Genomic DNA, 23,202 nt, shown 5'->3' on the forward strand with positions numbered 1-23,202 from the left:
AGTGTGCCCAGTGCTTCGAGTGGCATCTAGAGTACGATTTGCAGTTCCAGAGGTTCACCTGGAATTATTACGAGTATCGCCTGTCCAGTTCTGTATGCTACAACTGGAAATATGTTCTTAGCTGCCAGACCCGACATCTGGAGTTTTGTCTTAAGTTCTAGAGGTCACATCTGCGGTGTGGTGTTCACTGGTGTATGCAGCGTCTACTGCGGTACTTTCCACTGTTCTGTGTGCTCTTCCCAGCTCTGGTGATCACAGCTGCAATATTGTCTAGTGATGGAAGTCACCGGAGGAGTATTTTTTCTGTTCAGAAGCTCTTTTTCAGAAGGATAAAGACAGATTAGAAAGTCCACCAAAGAGTAACCAAGATGATGGTTTGGTTAGAGTGCCCTTCGTAGGAGAAGGCCAGAAGCATGGATGTACACTGGAGGGATGGGGCCACGGTGGAGAGGGACACTGTTGGAGTTATTTTCAAGGAAGTGGAACTCAAGATGTCATGTCGTGACATGAGACTAATATGAGCTGGATGGGCGCAACGTGCTGGCAGAGGGATGGGGGAAAGTTTCACACATAACATTATAAAATACTTTGCTTAAAAGGTATCACACGAAGGCCTCAGAAGGTCTGCAATAAGGAAGCATTAGCACTACAAAAGAAAAAGTTACATTGAAGTCCATATAGGATCTGTGCATCGAGAAGAGGCAGGACATAGTCCACCGGATGTGCCTAGATATACGTATCCCCCTCCTCTCATAGCCTCTGTTCTGTGGAGGTTTGTCAGTGGGGATGTAGTGTCTTCCTTTGGGTGATGGAGTGGGCGACCCCAGGACTCCAAGTGGTGTCTGCAGAGGTGGGTGAGCCTACTGGTGTAGGTGTACCCTCATACAGACAGCCACCGGGGAGCTGACACAGTGTCCTTTAGGCACTGCTTCACTCAGGTGAGATGCAGTGTCTCACTCAGGTGAGATGCAGTGCCCTACAGACGGAGGTGATTCTGTCTCATCACATCCTTCTCTGTTTGCCGGTCATGGTCACCGCAGTGTTCTACAGGCGAAGATTCTATAGTTATCTCCTACTGGCAGTGCAGTGTCCTACATGTGATCAATATGCAGTGGTCACCAACTGGAGAGACAGTGCAGTGCCCTACAGGTGATCAATAGCTGTGGTCACCCACTGGAGAGACAGTGCAGTGTCCTACAGGTGATCAATATGCACTGTCACCCACTGGAGAGACAGTGCAGTGTCCCACAGGCAATCAATGCGCAGTGGTCACCCACTGGAGAGACAGTGCAGTGTCCTACAGGCGATCAATACGCTGTGGTCACCCACAGGAGAGACAGTGCAGTGTCCTACAGGTGATCAATACGCAGTGGTCACCCACTGGAGAGACAGTGCAGTGTCCTACAGGCGATCAATACGCAGTGGTCACCCACTGGAGAGAGAGTGCAGTGTCCTACAGGCGATCAATATGAAGTGGTCACCCACTGGAGAGATGGTGCAGTGTCCTACAGGCGATCAATATGCAGTGGTCACCCACTGGAGAGACAGTGCAGTGTCCTACAGGCGATCAATACACTGTGGTCACCCACAGGAGAGAGAGTGCAGTGTCCTACAGGCTATCAATATGCAGTGGTCACCCACTGGAGAGACGGTGCAGTGTCCTACAGGCGATCAATACGCTGTGGTCACTCACAGTAGAGACAGTGCAGTGTCCTACAGGTGATCAATACGCAGTGGTCACCCACTGGAGGGACAGTGCAGTGTCCTACAAGGCGATCAATATGCAGTGGTCACCCACTGGAGAGACAGTGCAGTGTAATCAAGGGACTGTCCCGCTTAGTGCCATAAATAGTTCTGCAGTAGTGCTGCACAGGTGATGCTGTGGCCCACAGACTGTGATTCTGGTGTCATCACGCAGACGCAGTGCAGTGATTCCAGGCAGTGAGTTTGTGGATATCTGACAGAGCTGATGCAGTGTCCTACAACCAGTGGTTGTCCCACTGGCAGTGCAGTGTCATTCAGATAGTTAGTCTGTGTTTGTCTCACGCAGGTGATGCAGTGCCCTTTCCCAGGCATTGATTCTGTTGTTGTTGCACTCAGGTGTTGTAGTGCAGTATATGCAACAAGCTTGCGGTTGTGGTCCACGTAGATGATGCAGTGTTCTACGCAGTGATTCTGTGGTTCTTGCGCTCAGCTGTTGTAGTGCATTATATGCAACGAGCTTGCGGTTGTGGTCCATGTTGGTGATGCACTGTTCTATGCAGTGATTATCTGGTTGTTGCACTCAGGTGTTGTAGTGCAGTATAATAAACGAGCTTGCAGTTGTGGTCCACATAGGTGATTCACTGTTCTATGCAGTAATTCTGTGGTTGTTGCTCTCAGGTGTTGTAGTGCAGTGTATGCAAAGAGCTTGCGGTTGCAGTCCACGTAGGTGATGCAGTGTTCTACACAGTGATTCTGTAGTTGTTGCGCTCAAGTGTTGTGGTGCAGTATATGCAACGAGCTTGCGGCTGTGTTCCACATAGGTGATGCACTGTTCTATGCAGTGATTCTGTGGTTGTTGCTCTTAGGTGTTGTAGTGCAGTGTATGCAAAGAGCTTGCGGTTGCAGTCCACGTAGGTGATGCAGTGTTCTACACAGTGATTCTGTAGTTGTTGCGCTCAAGTGTTGTGGTGCAGTATATGCAACGAGCTTGCGGCTGTGTTCCACATAGGTGATGCACTGTTCTATGCAGTGATTCTGTGGTTGTTGCTCTTAGGTGTTGTAGTGCAGTGTATGCAAAGAGCTTGCGGTTGCGGTCCACATATGTGTTGCAGTGTTCTATGCAGTGGTTCTGTGGTTGTTGCGCTCAGCTGTTGTAGTGCAGTATATGCACCGAGCTTGCGGTTGTGGTCCATGTTGGTGATGCAGTGTTCTACGCAGTGATTCTGTGGTTCTTGCGCTCAGGTGCTGTAGTGCGGTATATGCAACGAGCTTGCGGTTGTGGTCCATGTTGGTGATGCAGTGTTCTACGCAGTGATTCTGTGGTTCTTGCGCTCAGCTGTTGTAGTGCAGTATATGCAATGAGCTTGCGGCTGTGTTCCACGTAGGTGATGCACTGTTCTATGCAGTGATTCTGTGGTTGTTGAACTCAGGTGTTGTAGTGCAGTAAAATAAACGAGCTTGCAGTTGTGGTCCATGAAGGTGATGCAGTGTTGTACGCAGTGATTCTGTGGTTGTTGCGGCCAGTTGTTTTAGTGCAGTACATGCAGCAAGCTCGTGGTTGTGGTCCACACAGTTGATGCACTGTTCTATCCATTGATTCTGTGGTTGTTGCTCTCAGGTGTTGGGTGCAGTGTATGCAACGAGCTTGCGGTCCACATGTGTTGCAGTGTTCTATGCAGTGATTCTGTGGTTGTTAGGCTCAGGTGTTGTAGTGCAGTATATGCAACGTGCTCGCGGTTGTGGTCCACGTAGGTGATGCAGTGATTCTTTGGTTCTTGCGCTCAGGTGTTGTATTGCAGTCTATGCAACAAGCTTGCGGTTGTGGTCCATGTTAGTGATGTAGTGTTCTACGCAGTGATTCTGTGGTTCTTGCGCTCAGGTGTTGTATTGCAGTCTATGCAACGTGCTCGCGGTTGTGGTCCATGTTGGTGATGCAGTGATTCTGTGGTTCTTGCGCTCAGGTGTTGTAGTGCGGTATATGCACCGAGCTTGCGGTTGTGGTCCATGTTAGTGATGCAGTGTTCTACGCAGTGATTCTGTGGTTCTTGCGCTCAGGTGTTGTAGTGCATTATATGCAACGAGCTTGCGGTTGTGGTCCATGTTAGTGATGCAGTGTTCTACGCAGTGATTCTGTGGTTCTTGCGCTCAGGTGTTGTAGTGCAGTATATGCAACGTGCTCGCGGTTGTGGTCCACGTAGGTGATGCAGTGATTCTGTGGTTCTTGCGCTCAGGTGTTGTATTGCAGTCTATGCAACAAGCTCGCGGTTGTGGTCCACGTTAGTGATGCAGTGTTCTACGCAGTGATTCTGTGGTTCTTGCGCTCAGGTGTTGTAGTGCAGTACATGCAACAAGCTCGCGGTTGTGGTCCATGTTAGTGATGCAGTGTTCTACGCAGTGATTCTGTGGTTCTTGCGCTCAGGTGTTGTAGTGCAGTATATGCAACGTGCTCGCGGTTGTGGTCCACGTTAGTGATGCAGTGTTCTACGCAGTGATTCTGTGGTTCTTGCGCTCAGGTGTTGTATTGCAGTCTATGCAACAAGCTCGCGTTGTGGTCCACGTTAGTGATGCAGTGTTCTACGCAGTGATTCTGTGGTTCTTGCGCTCAGGTGTTGTATTGCAGTCTATGCACCGAGCTCGCGGTTGTGGTCCACGTTAGTGATGCAGTGTTCTACGCAGTGATTCTGTGGTTCTTGCGCTCAGGTGTTGTATTGCAGTCTATGCAACGTGCTCGCGGTTGTGGTCCATGTTAGTGATGCAGTGTTCTACGCAGTGATTCTGTGGTTCTTGCGCTCAGGTGTTGTATTGCAGTCTATGCAACGTGCTCGCGGTTGTGGTCCATGTTAGTGATGCAGTGTTCTACGCAGTGATTCTGTGGTTCTTGCGCTCAGGTGTTGTAGTGCAGTATATGCAACGTGCTCGCGGTTGTGGTCCACGTTAGTGATGCAGTGTTCTACGCAGTGATTCTGTGGTTCTTGCGCTCAGGTGTTGTATTGCAGTCTATGCAACAAGCTTGCGGTTGTGGTCCACGTTAGTGATGCAGTGTTCTACGCAGTGATTCTGTGGTTCTTGCGCTCAGGTGTTGTATTGCAGTCTATGCACCGAGCTCGCGGTTGTGGTCCACGTTAGTGATGCAGTGTTCTACGCAGTGATTCTGTGGTTCTTGCGCTCAGGTGTTGTATTGCAGTCTATGCAACGTGCTCGCGGTTGTGGTCCACGTAGGTGATGCAGTGATTCTGTGGTTCTTGCGCTCAGGTGTTGTAGTGCAGTACATGCAACGTGCTCGCGGTTGTGGTCCACGTAGGTGATGCAGTGATTCTGTGGTTCTTGCGCTCAGGTGTTGTATTGCAGTCTATGCAACGTGCTCGCGGTTGTGGTCCATGTTAGTGATGCAGTGTTCTACGCAGTGATTCTGTGGTTCTTGCGCTCAGGTGTTGTATTGCAGTCTATGCAACAAGCTCGCGGTTGTGGTCCACGTAGGTGATGCAGTGATTCTGTGGTTGTTAGGCTCAGGTGTTGTAGTGCAGTATATGCAACGTGCTCGCGGTTGTGGTCCACGTAGGTGATGCAGTGATTCTGTGGTTCTTGCGCTCAGGTGTTGTAGTGCAGTACATGCAACAAGCTCGCGGTTGTGGTCCACGTTAGTGATGCAGTGTTCTATGCAGTGATTCTGTGGTTCTTGCGCTCAGGTGTTGTAGTGCAGTACATGCAACGTGCTCGCGGTTGTGGTCCACGTAGGTGATGCAGTGATTCTGTGGTTCTCGCGCTCAGGTGTTGTATTGCAGTCTATGCAACAAGCTCGCGGTTGTGGTCCATGTTAGTGATGCAGTGTTCTACGCAGTGATTCTGTGGTTCTTGCGCTCAGGTGTTGTAGTGCAGTACATGCAACAAGCTCGCGGTTGTGGTCCATGTTAGTGATGCAGTGTTCTACGCAGTGATTCTGTGGTTCTTGCGCTCAGCTGTTGTAGTGCAGTATATGCAATGAGCTTGCGGCTGTGTTCCACGTAGGTGATGCACTGTTCTATGCAGTGATTCTGTGGTTGTTGAACTCAGGTGTTGTAGTGCAGTAAAATAAACGAGCTTGCAGTTGTGGTCCATGAAGGTGATGCAGTGTTGTACGCAGTGATTCTGTGGTTGTTGCGGCCAGTTGTTTTAGTGCAGTACATGCAGCAAGCTCGTGGTTGTGGTCCACACAGTTGATGCACTGTTCTATCCATTGATTCTGTGGTTGTTGCTCTCAGGTGTTGGGTGCAGTGTATGCAACGAGCTTGCGGTCCACATGTGTTGCAGTGTTCTATGCAGTGATTCTGTGGTTGTTAGGCTCAGGTGTTGTAGTGCAGTATATGCAACGTGCTCGCGGTTGTGGTCCACGTAGGTGATGCAGTGGTTCTTGCGCTCAGGTGTTGTATTGCAGTCTATGCAACAAGCTCGCGGTTGTGGTCCACGTTAGTGATGCAGTATTCTACGCAGTGATTCTGTGGTTCTTGCGCTCAGGTGTTGTAGTGCAGTACATGCAACAAGCTTGCGGTTGTGGTCCACGTTGGTGATGCAGTGTCCTATTCAGTGGTTCTGTGGTTAAACGTAGGCAGTGAAGTGTTCTACAGTGATTCTCTGGTTGTCTCCAACAGGCAGTGAATGGTGCCCTCCAGGCAGTGTTTCCGTGCATGTTACCCACATGCGATGCGTTGTTGACTGTCACCTGCAGGCATTGCAGTGTCCTAGAATCATGACTTAGAAATAAAAGACTCACCTTCTCTGTTCCCCCAAGTTTCCGGGTTGCACAGCCCATAGCTGCTCATCACACCTGTGCAGGTGCACTGTGAGTCTGTTCTGCCAGCGCCATCAGACTTTGTGGAGGCCTGAAATACTCCGTCAGTGGCCTTTGGAGCCTAGTAGCTCAGTCCTAAACTGCGTAATTAATACACCGAATTTCAAAGTTGAACTAGGTTTCCATGCTATTCCCAATGAACTTGCACTAAGAACAGTTGCATATTATGAATGTCACTGGCGACTCTTTGCTTACTTGTCAGTGATTGAGAAAACCTCACTCTCTGGTGAAGCAGTAACCTCGCGTTTAACCCGGCCTTCTCCGTTTGTGCTTTGTTAGACTGCTTGTGCCCACGTTACAGCAGAGGTGTCCATCCAACACTGGCCCAAGAAGGCAGGATCCAAGCCACATTTCCAAGATACCTGTTGACTGCATTATTGTATGTAAATATTACATGTGGGAATTATGACTATCTGCCATGGAATCAGTCCCTGCGCGCTAACGTTGGACCTTTGCTGTGCAGGAAACCCTGTCCTTTAATGCCTGATTGCCAGGTCCAGCCAGAGTAAAGAGTTAGAGGGCAGAAGTGAGTCCTAGCTCCCTGCCTTGTGGAGAGAGGTTCCTTCCCAGAACCCTGAAACTAGAATTCTCAAGCGCACTTACTACTAGTGCCAGCTAGCTTTACAAGTTAACAAAGGGAACCGACAGCACTAGCGTGATGTGCAGAAGAAGGAACCGTGGCAGAAGGGACCCGTGCCGTGGGTCCCTAGCGGACAAAGATAGGAAATCCGGTGCCAGGCACGGGCTTCAGCAGAGACGGTCAAACCTGATCAAACAACTGCAACAAAGGGACAGTCTCAGGGGACCCACTGTGGCAGAGCAAAGAGTGTCCTGAAGGGGAGCTTTGTACTCTCTGCTACTGGAAGGTTTCTTCCCCACATGGAATCAGCCCTCTCTCTCCATCTCGTTCTCCCTCTTTCTCGCTCTCTTTCTCCCTCTTTCTCTCTCTCTTTCTCTCTCTCTTTCTCCCTCTCCATCTCTTTTTCTCTCCCTCTCCATCTCTTTCTCTGTCTCTTTCTTTCTCCTTGTCTCTCTCTCTCTTTCTCTCCTTGTCTCTTTCCCTCTCTCTCTCCCCCTCTGTCTCTCTCTCTTGCTCTCTTTCTCTCTCCTGCTCTCTTTCTCTCTCTTTGCCTCTATCATTCTCTTTCTCTGTCTCTTTCTCTCTCTCTTTGCCTCTTTCTCTCTCCTTCCCCTCTTCCTCTTTCTCTCTCCCTCTCTCTTTCTCTTTCTTTCTCTCTCTCTTTCTCTCTCCCTCTGTTCCTTTCTTTCTTTTTTCTCTCTCTCGCTCTCTCTCTCTCTCTTTCTTTTTCTCTGTCTCTCTCTGTCTTTTTCTCTCTCCCTCTGTTCCTTTCTTTTTTCTTTCTTTCTTTCTCTCTCTCTCTCCACGTCTCTCTTTCTCGCCCTCTGTGCAGTAATGCATTCAGATGCATCGAGCGAGCCAGCTTCCTCCACCGTGCTCCTTTTGAAGTACATTCCCCTACTCTGCTGTCCGAGGACTAATCCAAGCTACTCGATGGTGTGATCAATACACGATAAATGTATTAATGGTTTAAAGCCACCTCCAGCCTTAGCCAGGGACGTTCTAAGTCCTCCTGGCACAACAGTGATTCTTGAGCAGGGGCGACAAAGCCCTGGTCGACAAGAATTCACCAGGACCGCCCCAGCAGAAGGAGTTGACGACGCAGCTCTTAAAAGAACACATAACTACGAACCATCCACACCACCAGCTCCCTGTCCTCTCACGTGCTGACTACACGCTTGTATTTGACCATGTATAGCGCAGCGCTCCGCACCTTATGGCTGGGTTGGCGCTATAGAAATGTCATACGCATACATACGTAAGAGTTCCAACCAATCAGTGTCTCGTATAGGCACCCATCTGTGGTTCCTTGTGGGTGATCTGGCCTCGTGTGCCTCAGTTACGCTTGATTGCTGGCTTGCTTTGGCCCACACCAATGGTGAGTCCTGGTGCCTTATGGGAAATTATCGTTTCTTCTCTAGAGTCCCGCCCCATCGCTTGCTTTCTTAGGCACCCACCTGTGGTGCCTCATGAGAAATTCAAGCCTTTCCTTGTAGATTCTCAACTGAGCTCACTTATGCATTCATCTGTGGTACCCTGGCGGAAATCCACCCATGTTAGCCAGGTTCCCGTCTGTTCTTTGGCTAACGTAGCACCCAACCTTTGGTGAACTATAGGATGTATGCCCTTGGGGTCATGAGTTCACCTGACCTCTGCTTGCCCTAGACGCCTACTCCTGGTGCTTTATGTGAAACCCACCCTTGTCTGCCTGCATCTGTTTCAGACAGTCGCCTTCCCATGCTGGTGGACTTCTGGTGGCCCTGCGCTTGTGCCATTGCGCTTCTTGGGAAATTCATCCTTGTTCTGTTGACCTCTTCCTCCCTTAGACATGAGCCTGTGGCGCCAATTTGGCAAGCATCCCTGCTTCTCCGTGATACCGGTCCAGGAGTCCATCCGTGCTTTAGAGCCACGGAGCGGGGTAATGCACTTTATTAAAAAACAAGTGTGTTTACATGTCTGATAGTTCTCACCATGTGCAGACCCCTGCCTCGCTCTCGGCATCTCGTGCCGCGTGTCGCCATCCCTAACTTTCCTCCGCGGTGATAACTCCGGTGGAGTCCGGATAGATGGATGGATGGGTGGGTGGGACAAAATCCCACTGCAACTCCTGGGCGCAGACTTGGGAAATTAATTAAGGCGCATGAGCCATCATTCCTGCCCTGACGTCGCTTTTTACTTCCCGTGCATGTATCAAACCCTGGAAGCAATTAGGATTCAATTAAAATATTCAGTTTTACGACTTTAATGACTGACCTTGAAAGTAATGGCGGGCTTATTTCACTGCTTGAAACGTGTGCAAATGTTGGTCCCAGCCCAGGGCTCCTGGGCCTCTCTTGGCACGCGGAACGTCCAGCCCCAAGAGAAAAGGGGCCTTACTTTTCCATCCGCCGCAATAATAATTCTGGTAACTTCTAAAAAGCAAACTAACAATGATGCAGCCTGGTCTAATAATCTCGCGGTAGATAAGAGTGGGGTCGCCCGGGGCCATAATTGCCACCAACGGCCATCTCCACCTCCGCCTGCCTGTGCTCTCTGGGAGCCTCTTTCCAGGCTCTAGACTGTACTGTGGTCGTGGTGTGAGGAAATTCCAGCTGTGTTACACTACCCCAACCCCGTGGCAACCAACAAGTAACCGGGGCACAAGATGGGCACTTTTTCTATTGTGTTACAAGCATTTTACTGGCCTGCACCAGTGTGTCTTCCAGGCACACCTTTTTTCTGATGGACACACAAATGTTTTTTGTGCTGCAGAAGAATTATGCACTTGATTGCTGTGGCAGCCTTAAAATATTGTATTATTGCATCAACTTTCCTTCAAAAGTGTCTCTTAAACCTGCAGGTTGTAGACCTTGCATTAGCCAAGACCAAGTTACCAATATTATTGTACCGGCTAGAAACCGGCTACCTCGCCTATTACTGGTTGACTTTATGCTCGTCTTTCACCCTGTACAACGCTTTGCTGCTGTTAGGGTGGGTTCGTGCAATACCTATACCGCATTCATGCATACATTATATGTAAAGGATACTCATAGGAGCTTCCAGCCAGCGCTGTTCATCCTCACTCTGTTACTGTGTCATTCACATGTTTCGTCCGCGCACCGCAGCATGGAGCAGTGGGTGAGTCCATTTCAGCCATTGGCTAACTTCACTGTGAGTGACGGCATTCTGCTCTTTCACAAGCAGCACATTTGCACGGAGTAGCTCCCTTAAGCTGGCAGGGACTATAAGTGATTTAAATGGGTAGGTCCCGTCTGGAACTGAGTACCCGCACCTTTGTAAATTGAAAGGAAGAGGACCTGCACCTCTGTAAATTGAAAGGGAGAGGAACTGCACCTCTTTAAATTGAAAGGGAGAGGAACTGCACCTCTTTAAATTGAAGGGGAGGGGATGTGCACCTCTTTAAATTGAAGGGGAGAGGACCTGCACTTCTTTAATTTGAAAGGGAGAGGACCTGCACTTCTTTAATTTGAAAGGGAGAGGACCTGCACTTCTTTCATTTGAAAGGTAGAGGACCTGCACTTCTTTAACTTGAAAGAGAGAGAGGACCTGCACTTCTTTAATTTGAAAGGGAGAGGACCTGCACCTCTTTCATTTGAAAGGGAGAGCACCTGCACTTCTTTAATTTGAAAGAGAGAGGACCTGCAGTTCTATCATTTGAAAGGGAGAGGACCTGCACTTCTTTCATTTGAAAGGTAGAGGACCTGCACTTCTTTAACTTGAAAGAGAGAGAGGACCTGCACTTCTTTCATTTGAAAGGGAGAGGATCTGCACTTCTTTAATCTAAAAGAGAGAGGACGTGCACTTATTTTTCTTGAAAGAGAGAGGACCTGCACTTCTTTAATTTGAAAGGGAGAGGACCTGCACTTCTTTAACTTGAAAGAGAGAGAGGACCTGCACCTCTTTCATTTGAAAGGGAGAGCACCTGCACTTCTTTCATTTGAAAGGGAGAGGACTTGCACTTCTTTAATCTAAGAGAGAGGACATGCACTTCTTTTTCTTGAAAGAAAGAGGACCTGCACTTCTTTAATTTGAAAGGGAGAGGACCTGCACTTCTTTCATTTGAAAAGTAGGGGACATGCACTTCTTTAACTTGAAAGAGAGAGAGGACCTGCACTTCTTTTATTTGAAAGAGAGAGGACCTGCCCTCTTTAATCTAAGAGAGAGGACATGCACTTTTTTTTATTGAAAGAGAGAGGACATGCACTTTTTTTTATTGAAAGAGAGAGGACCTGCACTTCTTTTATTTGAAAGGGAGAGGACCTGCACTTCTTTAACTTGAAAGAGAGAGAGGACCTGCACCTCTTTCATTTGAAATGGAGAGGACCTGTACTTCTTGAATTCGAAACAGAGAGCACCTGGACTTTTCTAATTTGAAAGAGAGAGGACCTGCACTGCCTTAATTTGAAAGGGAGAGGACCTGCACCTCTTTAATTCGAAAGGGAGAGGACCTGCACTTCTTTAATTTGAAAGGGAGAGGACCTGTACTTCTTTAATTTGAAAGGGAGAGGACCTGCACCTCTTTCATTTGAAAGGGAGAGGACCTGCATGTCTTTAAATTGAAAGGGAGAAGACCTGCACCTCTTTCATTTGAAAGGGAGAGCACCTGCACTTCTTTAATTTGAAAGAGAGAGGACCTGCAGTTCTATCATTTGAAAGGGAGAGGACCTGCACTTCTTTCATTTGAAAGGTAGAGGACCTGCACTTCTTTAACTTGAAAGAGAGAGAGGACCTGCACTTCTTTCATTTGAAAGGGAGAGGATCTGCACTTCTTTAATCTAAAAGAGAGAGGACGTGCACTTATTTTTCTTGAAAGAGAGAGGACCTGCACTTCTTTAATTTGAAAGGGAGAGGACCTGCACTTCTTTAACTTGAAAGAGAGAGAGGACTTGCACCTCTTTCATTTGAAAGGGAGAGCACCTTCACTTCTTTCATTTGAAAGGGAGAGGACTTGCACTTCTTTAATCTAAGAGAGAGGACATGCACTTCTTTTTCTTGAAAGAGAGAGGACCTGCACTTCTTTAATTTGAAAGGGAGAGGACCTGCACTTCTTTCATTTGAAAAGTAGGGGACCTGCACTTCTTTAACTTGAAAGAGAGAGAGGACCTGCACTTCTTTTATTTGAAAGAGAGAGGACCTGCCCTCTTTAATCTAAGAGAGAGGACATGCACTTTTTTTTATTGAAAGAGAGAGGACATGCACTTTTTTTTATTGAAAGAGAGAGGACCTGCACTTCTTTTATTTGAAAGGGAGAGGACCTGCACTTCTTTAACTTGAAAGAGAGAGAGGACCTGCACCTCTTTCATTTGAAATGGAGAGGACCTGTACTTCTTGAATTCGAAACAGAGAGCACCTGGACTTTTCTAATTTGAAAGAGAGAGGACCTGCACTGCCTTAATTTGAAAGGGAGAGGACCTGCACCTCTTTAATTCGAAAGGGAGAGGACCTGCACTTCTTTAATTTGAAAGGGAGAGGACCTGTACTTCTTTAATTTGAAAGGGAGAGGACCTGCACCTCTTTCATTTGAAAGGGAGAGGACCTGCATGTCTTTAAATTGAAAGGGAGAGGACCTGCACCTCTTTCATTTGAAAGGGAGAGGACCTGCACTTCTTTAATGTGAAAGGGAGAGGACCAGTACCTGTAACAGGTAAGCTAAATAATGAGAACCAACAGTTCCATATTTCCATTTAACGTACTGGGGACTACTATGGAAATGTATGCTTCTTGAGACCCAAAATATATTGTTTCTTTTAGCTGTGTTTTTTAAAATTATTATTATTAATAATAAGGGCCTAGCAGATTCCCGATCAACAACAGAGTTTTGCAAAAGGCATGCAAAACAAGCGTTGACAAATCCAAAAGACTGCCTCCTAACACCAGCTTTTCCAATGCTTGTTTCCCTAATTCATTTGAAAATGTGGCTTTAATGCATTTCTTCCCTATTCATTTATTAAACATTGGTGGTGGGGGTGTGAGGAGGGTGATGGAGCCGGGGGATGTTGATGAGATGCAGTATGAAAGAAGGGCAATGAAGGAGAGATTGGAGTTGCTGAAGCGTGAAAACGCTGCTATCCCTGGGGTTAACCTGGTATTCCAAAGACCTCAAAACAGTCTCCTCCAGTGAGGAGTCAAACCCTTTCTCTTATTCAGATTGGTCGTCTAGAGAACACGCTCCCACGTTCCTGCGCACTGAACCACATTCCAGAAAAAACTCCCCAAAAAACAAAATGGTCTCTGATATTCTAGAGCATGGGTTCTCAACCTTTTGACTTCTGCGGACCCCCACTCAATCATTGCTGAATACCGGCGCCCCCAGTGAAACATTGTTGGAATCCGGGGCCCCCTACTGAGTAATTACTGTAAGCCAGTGACCCACGCCTGAGCATTTTCAATAACTTGAACCACAAAAAAATATGAAAACTAGCATTCATCAAACAAGTATACAAATTAAGAAATATTGTATTTAATTCACAAACGCATTTTTTTAAAAATTTAAATGGGAAGGTTGGATTTTTAAAAATTCAACTGAGGCTAGTCATCGTCCATACTATATTCTGTTTGATGCACTCGTACTGCTCCACGGATCCCTCTGAGGATACTACCTTAATTTTTATGTTCCAGTTTCAAATTGCTTCACATTTACAGAATGTTTTCAAAATGTTAATTGTACATTTTGCTGTTTATTTATATCCGTTTATTAATATGTTAATATTATTTCATTTTCTAAGCAATGGCAGACCCCCTGAGTATGCTTCGCGGACCCCCAGGGGTCCCCGGACCACAGGTTAAGAATCACTGGACTAGAAAATGATGTCGCATTTTCAATCCTTTAGTATTCCAGAACTTTCAGCAGATTCCAGGACACTGCATAAAACCAGGACACCGTGTTGCATTAAACCAGCTGGATACTCCAGGACATGCTCTATCTTCCCCCCATAGAGTCCAAAATACAGCTGAAGTAATTCAGAGCAACCTTCTACCCCTCCACTATCACCCCAATATTCTGGAACACTCTCCAGTGTTCCAAAGTTTTCTTCAGGATTCCCTCCAAGTATTCCAGGATCTCCTTCCTTGTTCCAGACACATGGAACATTCCAGAAATCTCTAGATTTATACATGGGTGTGCAAAGGGCATGGGTGAAAACATTAACCACAAGCTGTTAGATGTTTCCAGCACGGATGATAACGTCATGTAGCAAATATGTGAAATTTAAATTGAACGTTAACTTCAAACTTTGGTGAGGGTGCTTTAAATCTGTGTGTTTCATCCCAGCAGGGCCAACTCAGCCTGTCATGTTTGTAAGATAATATCTGAATCTTCTAGCTGGAAGCAACCATAGCTGAAAACCTCTTGACTCCAGAATGCAGGTTTTGTCAGGTGTTGAAGAGAGTGAGCTGTTAAAGTGAATGAGGAATGAACTTCAAAAACTTAGCAGGAGTGGAGAGGAAAAATAAGGGGCTTGTCCTCCCACAGAACCGTTCATGTAAACCTTACAGACACCCTGCCCTAACCTACAAGGTTATCTCACCAAAAGGACGCAGAAACTGTTACGTTTCCTACGAAAACCCTCACCCGCCAGGGTTACTTACCCCTTGGTGGCATTCCTCATCATCGGGTCCATCCAGTTCCCCTGCGGAGCGAGGTGTGCTGCGACCGATGTATTACTTGGGAGCACTATTCATATACCATGATAATGGATTACATAATAAGTGCTCCCATGTAATCCATCGGTCGCAGCACGCCTCGTTCCACAGGGGAACAGGATGGACCCGATGATGAGGCATGCCACCTAGGAGTTAGTAACCTTGGTGGGTGAAGGTTTTCATAGGAAACCAGGGGCGGCTCCTCTGCAATGGCGAAGGGGCGTCGCCCCCCTGGCCAAGACTCAGGAGATGAAAAAAAAAAAAAAAAACAATAGCTTACTATTGTTTTATTTTTCATCTGCTGGCTCAGCTAGCACTGCAGGGAGGGGTGGGGCTGGGCCACGGGAGGTGGAAGGGGGGAGGAGGAGAGAGTGCACCTAAGTGCACATGTGTGTTTGGCTGGCCATCTTAGGTTTCTAAAACCCGGCTGTGTAAACAGCAGAGCTGGAAAACTGCACAGACCCCAGGATTGTGCCTGGGTGGCAGTCCGAGCCACTGAGACCAATCCCGACGCTACTTTCATGCTATGTTTAGCATGAAAGCAGCACCAGGTTCCTAGGGAGCCTGTGCTGGTGTCCCAGTGAATGCTGGGATACCAGAAGAGGAGCGAGGCGGCAGTACTTGGAGGTGATGACTGTGACGATGAGAACGGTAAGTGTTTTTTGTTTTTCGTTGTCCCCGTCGTCACCCCCCAACCCCGACATTTGCTGCTGCCGCCGATGTAGGAAACCAAACAGTTTCCTGGTCCTTTTGGATAGTTAACCTTGTAGGTTAGGGCAGGGCTTCTGGTAGGTTTACATGAACGAGGAATGAACACTTTGGGGAAGTGATATAGGTATGAGTTGTGTGATACAATTAAAGTCCATGGAGGCATTCTGTTGCTCAAGCGGGTGACCAGAAGCTATGAGGGTGGCACTCGCCATCTGCAGGTGAGTTGCAGGTATGATGTAACATTGTGCTCATTAGAGACACTCGAGTTTGCGCTGTGCCTTGTGTGAAAGCCCAGTGATGATGTATCATGGTGGGGTGATGCACCTCGGCCCAAAGATGGCAACCTGTCCTGGATCCCGGCCACGTCATCACAGGTGTGCGTGAGGCTGCCACCGGGCTGGGCCGCGGGTCCAGGGGAGGGAGAGAAACATGCGCTTGATGTCTGCCGAGGCGGCGGTGCCCTCTCTGAAAGTGTTTTTGTTTCATCTCTTGACAGGCCTGGAGCCCGATAAGCATCTGGGAAGGGGCCTGGCTCAGGTGCGGCCGCACCTCATGCAGGTAAGCCGGCGCTAATGGCGCGAGCGTGCCGGGGCACGACGGGGAACGCGCCCCCACTCAGGGAGTACCGGAGCCGTCTCTCGCCATCACCTCACCGGGGCCATTCCTCTTCTTGCCTTTCCCGCCCCTTGGCTTTCACGACGTTGCGTGCCTCGATTTAGGATTGCGTGATACCCCCACCAGGGGTCAAACTGCGGAATTCCTTTCGGGGAAGCTCACTCCTTCTCCAACAATGGTGGCGCCTTGAAGCCGTGACGTGGCAAGGGAGGTACCTGCGCCCATGCAGACTAGGTGAACCCCTCCCCACGACGCTTAGGCATGAGTGTGGGGAGCTGGGCCCCTCATACCTGTAGGCCCCGGTGCTAATGTACCTGCTGCACGAATGCTAGCTGCTACCCAGTTTAAAAACAAAAACTGTATCCAAGGGTTTCAGGAGCGGTAGGGATGGTCCATGGAAGTGATCGGGATGCCTGGCAAGTGTGAATAACAAGTTTTAATGAGTTCTTGTGACTGACATACCGTGCAATCACATCATAAGTTGATATTATTCACTGTATCGCTAATGAATGATGAATGTCAAAGCCTGCCGCGTTGGGATTTGCACGAGTGAGCTGCAGGTTACACACATTTCTGCAGTGGGCATCATTCCACCCAGGGCTATAAGTGGGGCGGGTCCCCCCTGGTCACAAACCCATCGGTAATAAAAAAACTGACCCTGAAACTGGTCCCTATCAGGCCTCATATTTAATTTCTTAACCTTTCATGCAAAAACACTGATTGATTTGTGAACTGTGACTCTAAGAACCGTTAATGTCATCCATGTCACAGATGTGGTTCCTGTTTACATTTCACATGTTTTACCTCATCTAGCATTCCCTTGGAGTGTCCGCCGTTTCCAGGTGGTTGTGTTTCTGTAGTATTTTTTCACGCAGCATATTACTCTTGCATAGTGCCTACTGTGAGTCCACAGTAGCTGTGTGTGTGTGATTTCTGGTTGTGGGTGGGTGTTCATGATGGCGCATGATTGACAGCTCCGGAGTTTAGGCTAAAGGCAGTGCCAGTTTGTTCAGAATACTTGCTCATCCAATCCTTGGCCTCTCTTCAGGTCGCACGGTAGACACGTGACAAAGGTAACTGTGATTCTAAGCAAAAGTGCGTAAAAGGGAAACATCCTGAACAACGAGGCCTAAACCACTACGTGCCTGAACCTCTACTGCTACACAACTAAAAAGTCTCTACAGCTAAGTACTGAACAACTACTGTCCAAACAACAAGTTTACCTGAATAACGATTCTCTGAACAACGAATTTCAAGGTAAGTTTTTCTCTTTTTTTTAATGGTTTATTAGTTGTGTAGAATTTATATAACTTCTAAACAACTAATAAACCTTAAAAAAAAAGAAAAACTTACCTTAAAATTAGTTGTTCAGGGAATCATTATTCAGGCAAAATCGTTGTTTAGACAGTAGTTGTTCAGTATAACAATTCCGTGAACAACAAATTTCAAAGTACGTTTTTCTTTGTTTTTAATGGTTTATTAGTTGTTTAGAATTTATATAAGTGTTTATATAAATTCTAAACAACTAATAAACCATAAAAAAAAGAAAAACTTAACTTAAAATAAGTTGTTCAGGCAATTGTTATTCAGGCAAAATCGTTGTTTAGACAGTAGTTGTTCAGTACTTCGTTGTAGAGACTTTTCAGTTGTTTAGCAGCAGTGGTTCAGGCTGTCGTTGTTTAGGACCTAGTTGTTCCATCACATATTCACATAAAAGAGGCACACAGCTGCTGAAATATTGACAGGGCGAAAGTAAAGCAACGGCATGCAAGTTAGATGTGCGTTGGGGGTTGGTGACGTGAAGAAGATGCAAGGAAGCACATGTGGGAGACTGAAAAGAGGATGCTGAGGAGGAGAATGATGAGATGTGAGGTGCAAAAAATGCAGGGGTATAGAAAGATGTGGGGAGAAGAAGGGCGTGTCTAGCAGAGAGGCGGCAGAGGAAGGTCGTGTGAAGGGAAGGAGTGTGGTGATAGAGAAACTCCGAAGACCACTACCACTTCCACCGCCCGTTAGTATTGAACAAATCACAGTCGCTTAGTTTTAGAATTGAAACTTGTTTAATTCCGATTATTCACAACAAAATATTTTTGTGGCTCATTTATCTGAAACTGCTAACAGGCTCAGGCAAAGTCAATAGGTTTGGCTTGTAATAACTGCATGTCTTGTACTTTGTGATAGTTCTTCCATGTAACAGCAAACTTATAGAGAAGTACCACAATACTGGTTGGATGGCACACCAGTGGAAGCACAGGACTTTAGTTTGCATGTTTTAAGCCACACCCTTAATTATATAGGCCACGCCTCTTGTAAAGGATTCCTAGTTACTGTTATCGGGTAGTGCCCATTTAAAGACACCCACCACACCTTTTGCCTGCATTGGCTTAGCAGTGAAAAATGTCTGCCACTACTAGACTTATACTCTGGCAATATTTCTAAATGCATCAGGAGTCAATAGTAAAGCCCCAGGGGTTTGGCTAACGAGATAATTGTTTATTTAGAAGCGCGTTACATTTTCCAGGCCAGAACCAAATATCCAAATGAGGTTTTCAGTGTGTTTAGAAGTAGGATTGTTGACCATTGTTGAATTGCATGACATACCCACCATTGAATTATAGAGCATGCCCATTATCAGGACATGTTCATTGATGGACCGGACATTCCCATTGTTGGTCTGCAAAATATGTTCATCGTTGGACTACCAGACACACCCATCATGGACCCGAAGGCCATTCCAATCACGGCCCATTGCTGCAAAGCACAGTATGCTGGTAAACTATGCTGGTAAACTTACTTCAGAATATGCCATTGTGGAACTGAAGATCATGCCCATCACTCAATTATGGAATATGATCATTACTGGACGGCAGAACATGCCTGTTGTTGAACTTTAAAGCATTCCCATTAATGAAGTGCAGGACTTGCCCATTGTCCAACGTAGAATCAGCCCGTCTCTGGACTACTCAATATTCCCATAGCTGGACTAATGAATATGCCAATTGCTAGACTGCAGAACATGCCCATCATTGCACAGTTGACCAGCAAGCCCATATCAACGTCCTATCATTGGACATGGAATTCATCAACACTGCACATTTCTGGTTGTTGGTCTATCTACTCGATCAACACAAACTCATCCAGATAGGCAGCCCTAGACCACATTGGCTGCTAGTGACCTGTGGAGTCTCGTAAGAAACCAAGGTTTCTTGCACATTCAACTGTTCTGGGTCCTCGATGCTAATCATGTAATCAGGATTCACTTGTACATGTGCAACACCCAACTCCACCCAAATGTCTCCATAATCGTGATCACTGACTATGCCAAATAGTCTCTCCATCATACAGATGTGGTTGGTAAGAGAACACTCAATGTTGAACAAGAATAAGGACAAATTCAACCTCATAGCGCCAGAAAACTCAAACCCGGAAAAAGCTCTACAGCGTGAACGTGGACAAATTTACACCATAACTCGTTATGCCTGCAGAAACACCGTGCAACCTCACCAACTCCAGCCGCACTTTCAAAACACAGGAAACCATCAAAACATTGACAATTCAACAGCAGTTACCTCTCCCTTGAAACACACTCCGCCAATCAAACCTTGATGTCTCTATAACAACTAGGACACCACAAGCAGCTTCCACTTTACCACCGCAAAGCAGACTTCTTAACACTGGCGCCTTGTTCCTATCACTCCTCAGTGGTGATAATGTCCTTTTTACGCATAAAGTGTAGCTGATGTCTCATCCAAGGAAAGAAGGCATGTGATCCCATCCCTCTTACCCTGGTGGGCGCACAGTGGACCCTGGATATACCGCTAAAAGTCAGTGTCAACTTTAGGACCTGTAATATGAGTGGTGACCGATGCCCACCATTCCTGGCAGACAAAATGTGTTTCCTCTGGCGAAAGACCACAAGGAGACAATACACTGCCAGACTGATAGCTGAGAAATGCAATAAAGAAACAGTAAGGAGGCAAGACCAGTGCACCCAGAATCTGGAGCAGCAGCCCTTTATGCATCAGGCCCGGTACATCATGGCTGCATTTCAGAAAAGAACTCAGGCAATGTAGGCTTCTGGGTGCTTTGTTTTCAATAGCACTGGGTCACTTGCTTGTGACTGGGTTAAGCTATGTCCCCTGGCTTCTAACTAAAGCATAACACCTGCCAGTGGCACCTTGAAACCAACTGGAAGAAGGCAGGTGGATTGGAATGGAGCTAAGGAAGAGAAAAACAGATGTAAACTTGCAGAAAGTGACAAGAAGTGGCAGATGATGAGAAATGGTAATAAAGGTGGAGAGGAGGGAACAGTGCATGGAATGAACATATAGATGTGGGCATAGGGGTGGGATAGCAGCAAAAAAGTGCAGCGTGTCAAGAAGGGACAAAGTTTGAAGTAAAGTGTACAGAGGAAGAGGAATGGGGTGAGGGTTGAAATAAAGTTGGAAGTAATGGGAGCAGCAGATAGCGGATCGAAATGGCAAGAAATATAGGTGTAAACCATGGAGTGCTCCACAGACGGTGTTTTAGAGTAGAATTCCTCTATTAAATAACTAGGGGTGTGCAGAGTGAAAACTTTTTTTCAAAACAGTGCAAACTCTGCAGACTTTGCTAAAGTTGCACATTGTAAATTTTGAGAACAAAATGGAGGAAAAGTCGGTTTTGCTAAAAATCCCACTTGTCTCACATTTTCTCAATGCAAGTGAATGGAAGCGAAGGCACGTGACAGAAACAACACCTACAGATAGGCACTAATACGCAGACGACAAGATCTTCTTGTGAGAAGAATGCGAGAAGACCTTAGTGAAAAGAAACATTTAACATCAACAAGGCCAGACTCTGCTATTTCTAAAATCTTTGCTTCGTTGTGCCCACTTGAGAACAAGATTGCGCTTTACTGAATGGTTCAGCAAAGTGTGCAGTTTACTACACAGGATAGCGCAATGAAGAATAATGTAAAATGCCTGTAAGTGTGCAGTAATGCAAAGAGACTTGTGGTGTTCAAGCTGGTGCAAAACAATAGCAAGTGATTAGTAAAATGTAACAACACGCATTAAAGCACACATGGGCATTAACATGTTCATAAAACACGCGCAAGCTTTAAGGCACATATGCAAATGAATTCACTTCCTCACGGCTTACATTGATTTAATCTAATTAAATCTCTTAGGGGGAGGGTCCAGGTAAGTCTGGTAATCGAACGATAATTCTGGTGGGAATGTTGAAAATGGCACTTCTTATGTGGCTCGGAGTTGGGTCTGTGCTACCCTGGGTGACTCTGTCCCAGCTCTGCTGCGAGTCGCTGATGCACCATGCTTTCTACTCATTCTATTCTCTCCCTGCCTTTATTTTCAGCTCTCCAAGAAGTACGGAGTGTACGTATGTGGCGAGGGCGGCGAGTATGAAACCTTCACGCTGGACTGCCCGCTCTTCAAGAAGAGGATTGTGGTGTGAGTTTCATTGCGTCTCTGTGTTTGAGGTTCCGTTACTTTGCCTTGGGCTGCCTATAGCAGTACCTTTTATTTAAGTAATCTATTCTGCTGGGGCTTCATAAAAGTGCAGATGTCAAACGTCTCCCCAAATAAGAGCGACTCTCCCTCGCCACAAGTGAGCTGACCTTGCTACCACCCTTCCCAGTTGTCTCATGTTTCCCAGAAATTGGCCAAATACTTCCAAATTAAGGTAAGTATTGCTAAAGTTGATGAAACTTCTGAATCGTGTCAAAACCCTCTGAATAAAAATTAGAATAACTCCTCCTGAAGTTGTCAACAAGTAACCCAGATCTCCCTGAAGTAGGTACAGTGGACTGGGAGCTTCCATGAAGTTGTTACATTTTACCTCAAATGTCTCTGAAAAGTCGATACAGTTGATTCCCCACTCACTTGAAATTGATACAGATGAATCAACATGTCTTTGTAATTTGTACACACTGCTTCCTACCACGTGCTACGGCTCAACAACACTAAGGGCCTGATTTAGATGTCAGCGGATGGGTTACTCTGTCACAGCGGTGACGGATACCCCGTCTGCCGAAATATAAATCCCGTAGGATGTAATCGGATTTATATCCCGGCAGACAGGCTATCCGTCGTCGTGACGGTATACAGTCCGCTAAAATCTAAATCAGGCCCTAAATGCTCCTGAACAAGTTATACTATCCACATTTCTTTGACATCATTGCAAACTATGCAACACTTCTTTGAAATAGATATAAATAAATATGAATCTACTTGATAAAACATATATTAATGTCCTTAAAAAAAGATAAGCATTCGCCACTAGCTTTTTGAAACCTTTACAGTTGACCACAAATTTTCTTCAAGTTAATGCCAATTTTTTTATCAGAAGCGAGAGAGCTGGCTTTACAGTCTGCAAGAAACGTCTTGAACTAAACAAGGTATGGGAGGCTGTGGATCTTGCCTTTTTGCTGAAGGCCAGGCGGTTGCATTTGGACGAGGCCAGAGGTTTTAAGATGCCCACCATGGGCCTTTTCATATGTCTGCCATTCATGAAGGATCTATACCACAAGCCACACTGTGTACTGTCATTTCAAAAACAGGCGCACTTGTGCTTTTCAGTTGTGCTAACTTTTCCAACCCTGGAAGGAAGAATGAATGAGGCGCTCCACCAGTTTCGAACTTGTTGCACCAGGTTGTTTGCAAGCATTCTCAGCATGAGATTAAACCGACTCTGGTTTGTCTCGAGCGGCATAGCACGGCAGAGCTCCTTCATCTGACTCGCTGCCAAGAAGTGACATGGCCGGGAGTGGGGAACTATCTGACATGTACAGATGCTGTTTCTAGAGGTACCTGCCCGAGGAACCCTTCATCCTCCTGCCAAGTACCAATTGCCCGTGAAGCTTATCTCTCATTTTAGCCGTGTCTGACTCCCTGCCGCATCCCTGGCCCCGGGCAGCCATTATTTGGCGCGATTTCCAGTACAGGCCCCTCCCGAGGGTGGAGGACCAGAATCTCCTTCTCAGTGCCCTCCAGAAATCTCAGTAGGTGGCGCACCTGCTGCAGAGACCTGGGTGTAACTTGCAATTAACAGTTTTCAGATCCGCTCCTCGCTGTTTAGAAATGAGTAATGTTGGGTTGAGTAATAACACCTCGTGCCTGCAGCGCTG

General features: G+C 46.8%; 1 protein-coding gene across 1 annotated transcript in view; it reads left to right on the forward strand.

Annotated features, from left to right (window-relative positions):
* Window positions 1–23,202, forward strand: part of DPH6 (diphthamine biosynthesis 6) — a 333,132-nt gene that overhangs the window by 156,679 nt on the left and 153,251 nt on the right. Inside the window, exons 6-7 of the mRNA XM_069209036.1 lie at window positions 15,958–16,019; window positions 21,432–21,526. Coding sequence (XP_069065137.1) covers window positions 15,958–16,019; window positions 21,432–21,526 — 157 coding nt within the window. The remainder of the gene's footprint in view (window positions 1–15,957; window positions 16,020–21,431; window positions 21,527–23,202) is intronic.

Source organism: Pleurodeles waltl, chromosome 9 (assembly GCF_031143425.1).
Source record: "Pleurodeles waltl isolate 20211129_DDA chromosome 9, aPleWal1.hap1.20221129, whole genome shotgun sequence".
NCBI lineage: Eukaryota > Metazoa > Chordata > Amphibia > Caudata > Salamandridae > Pleurodeles > Pleurodeles waltl.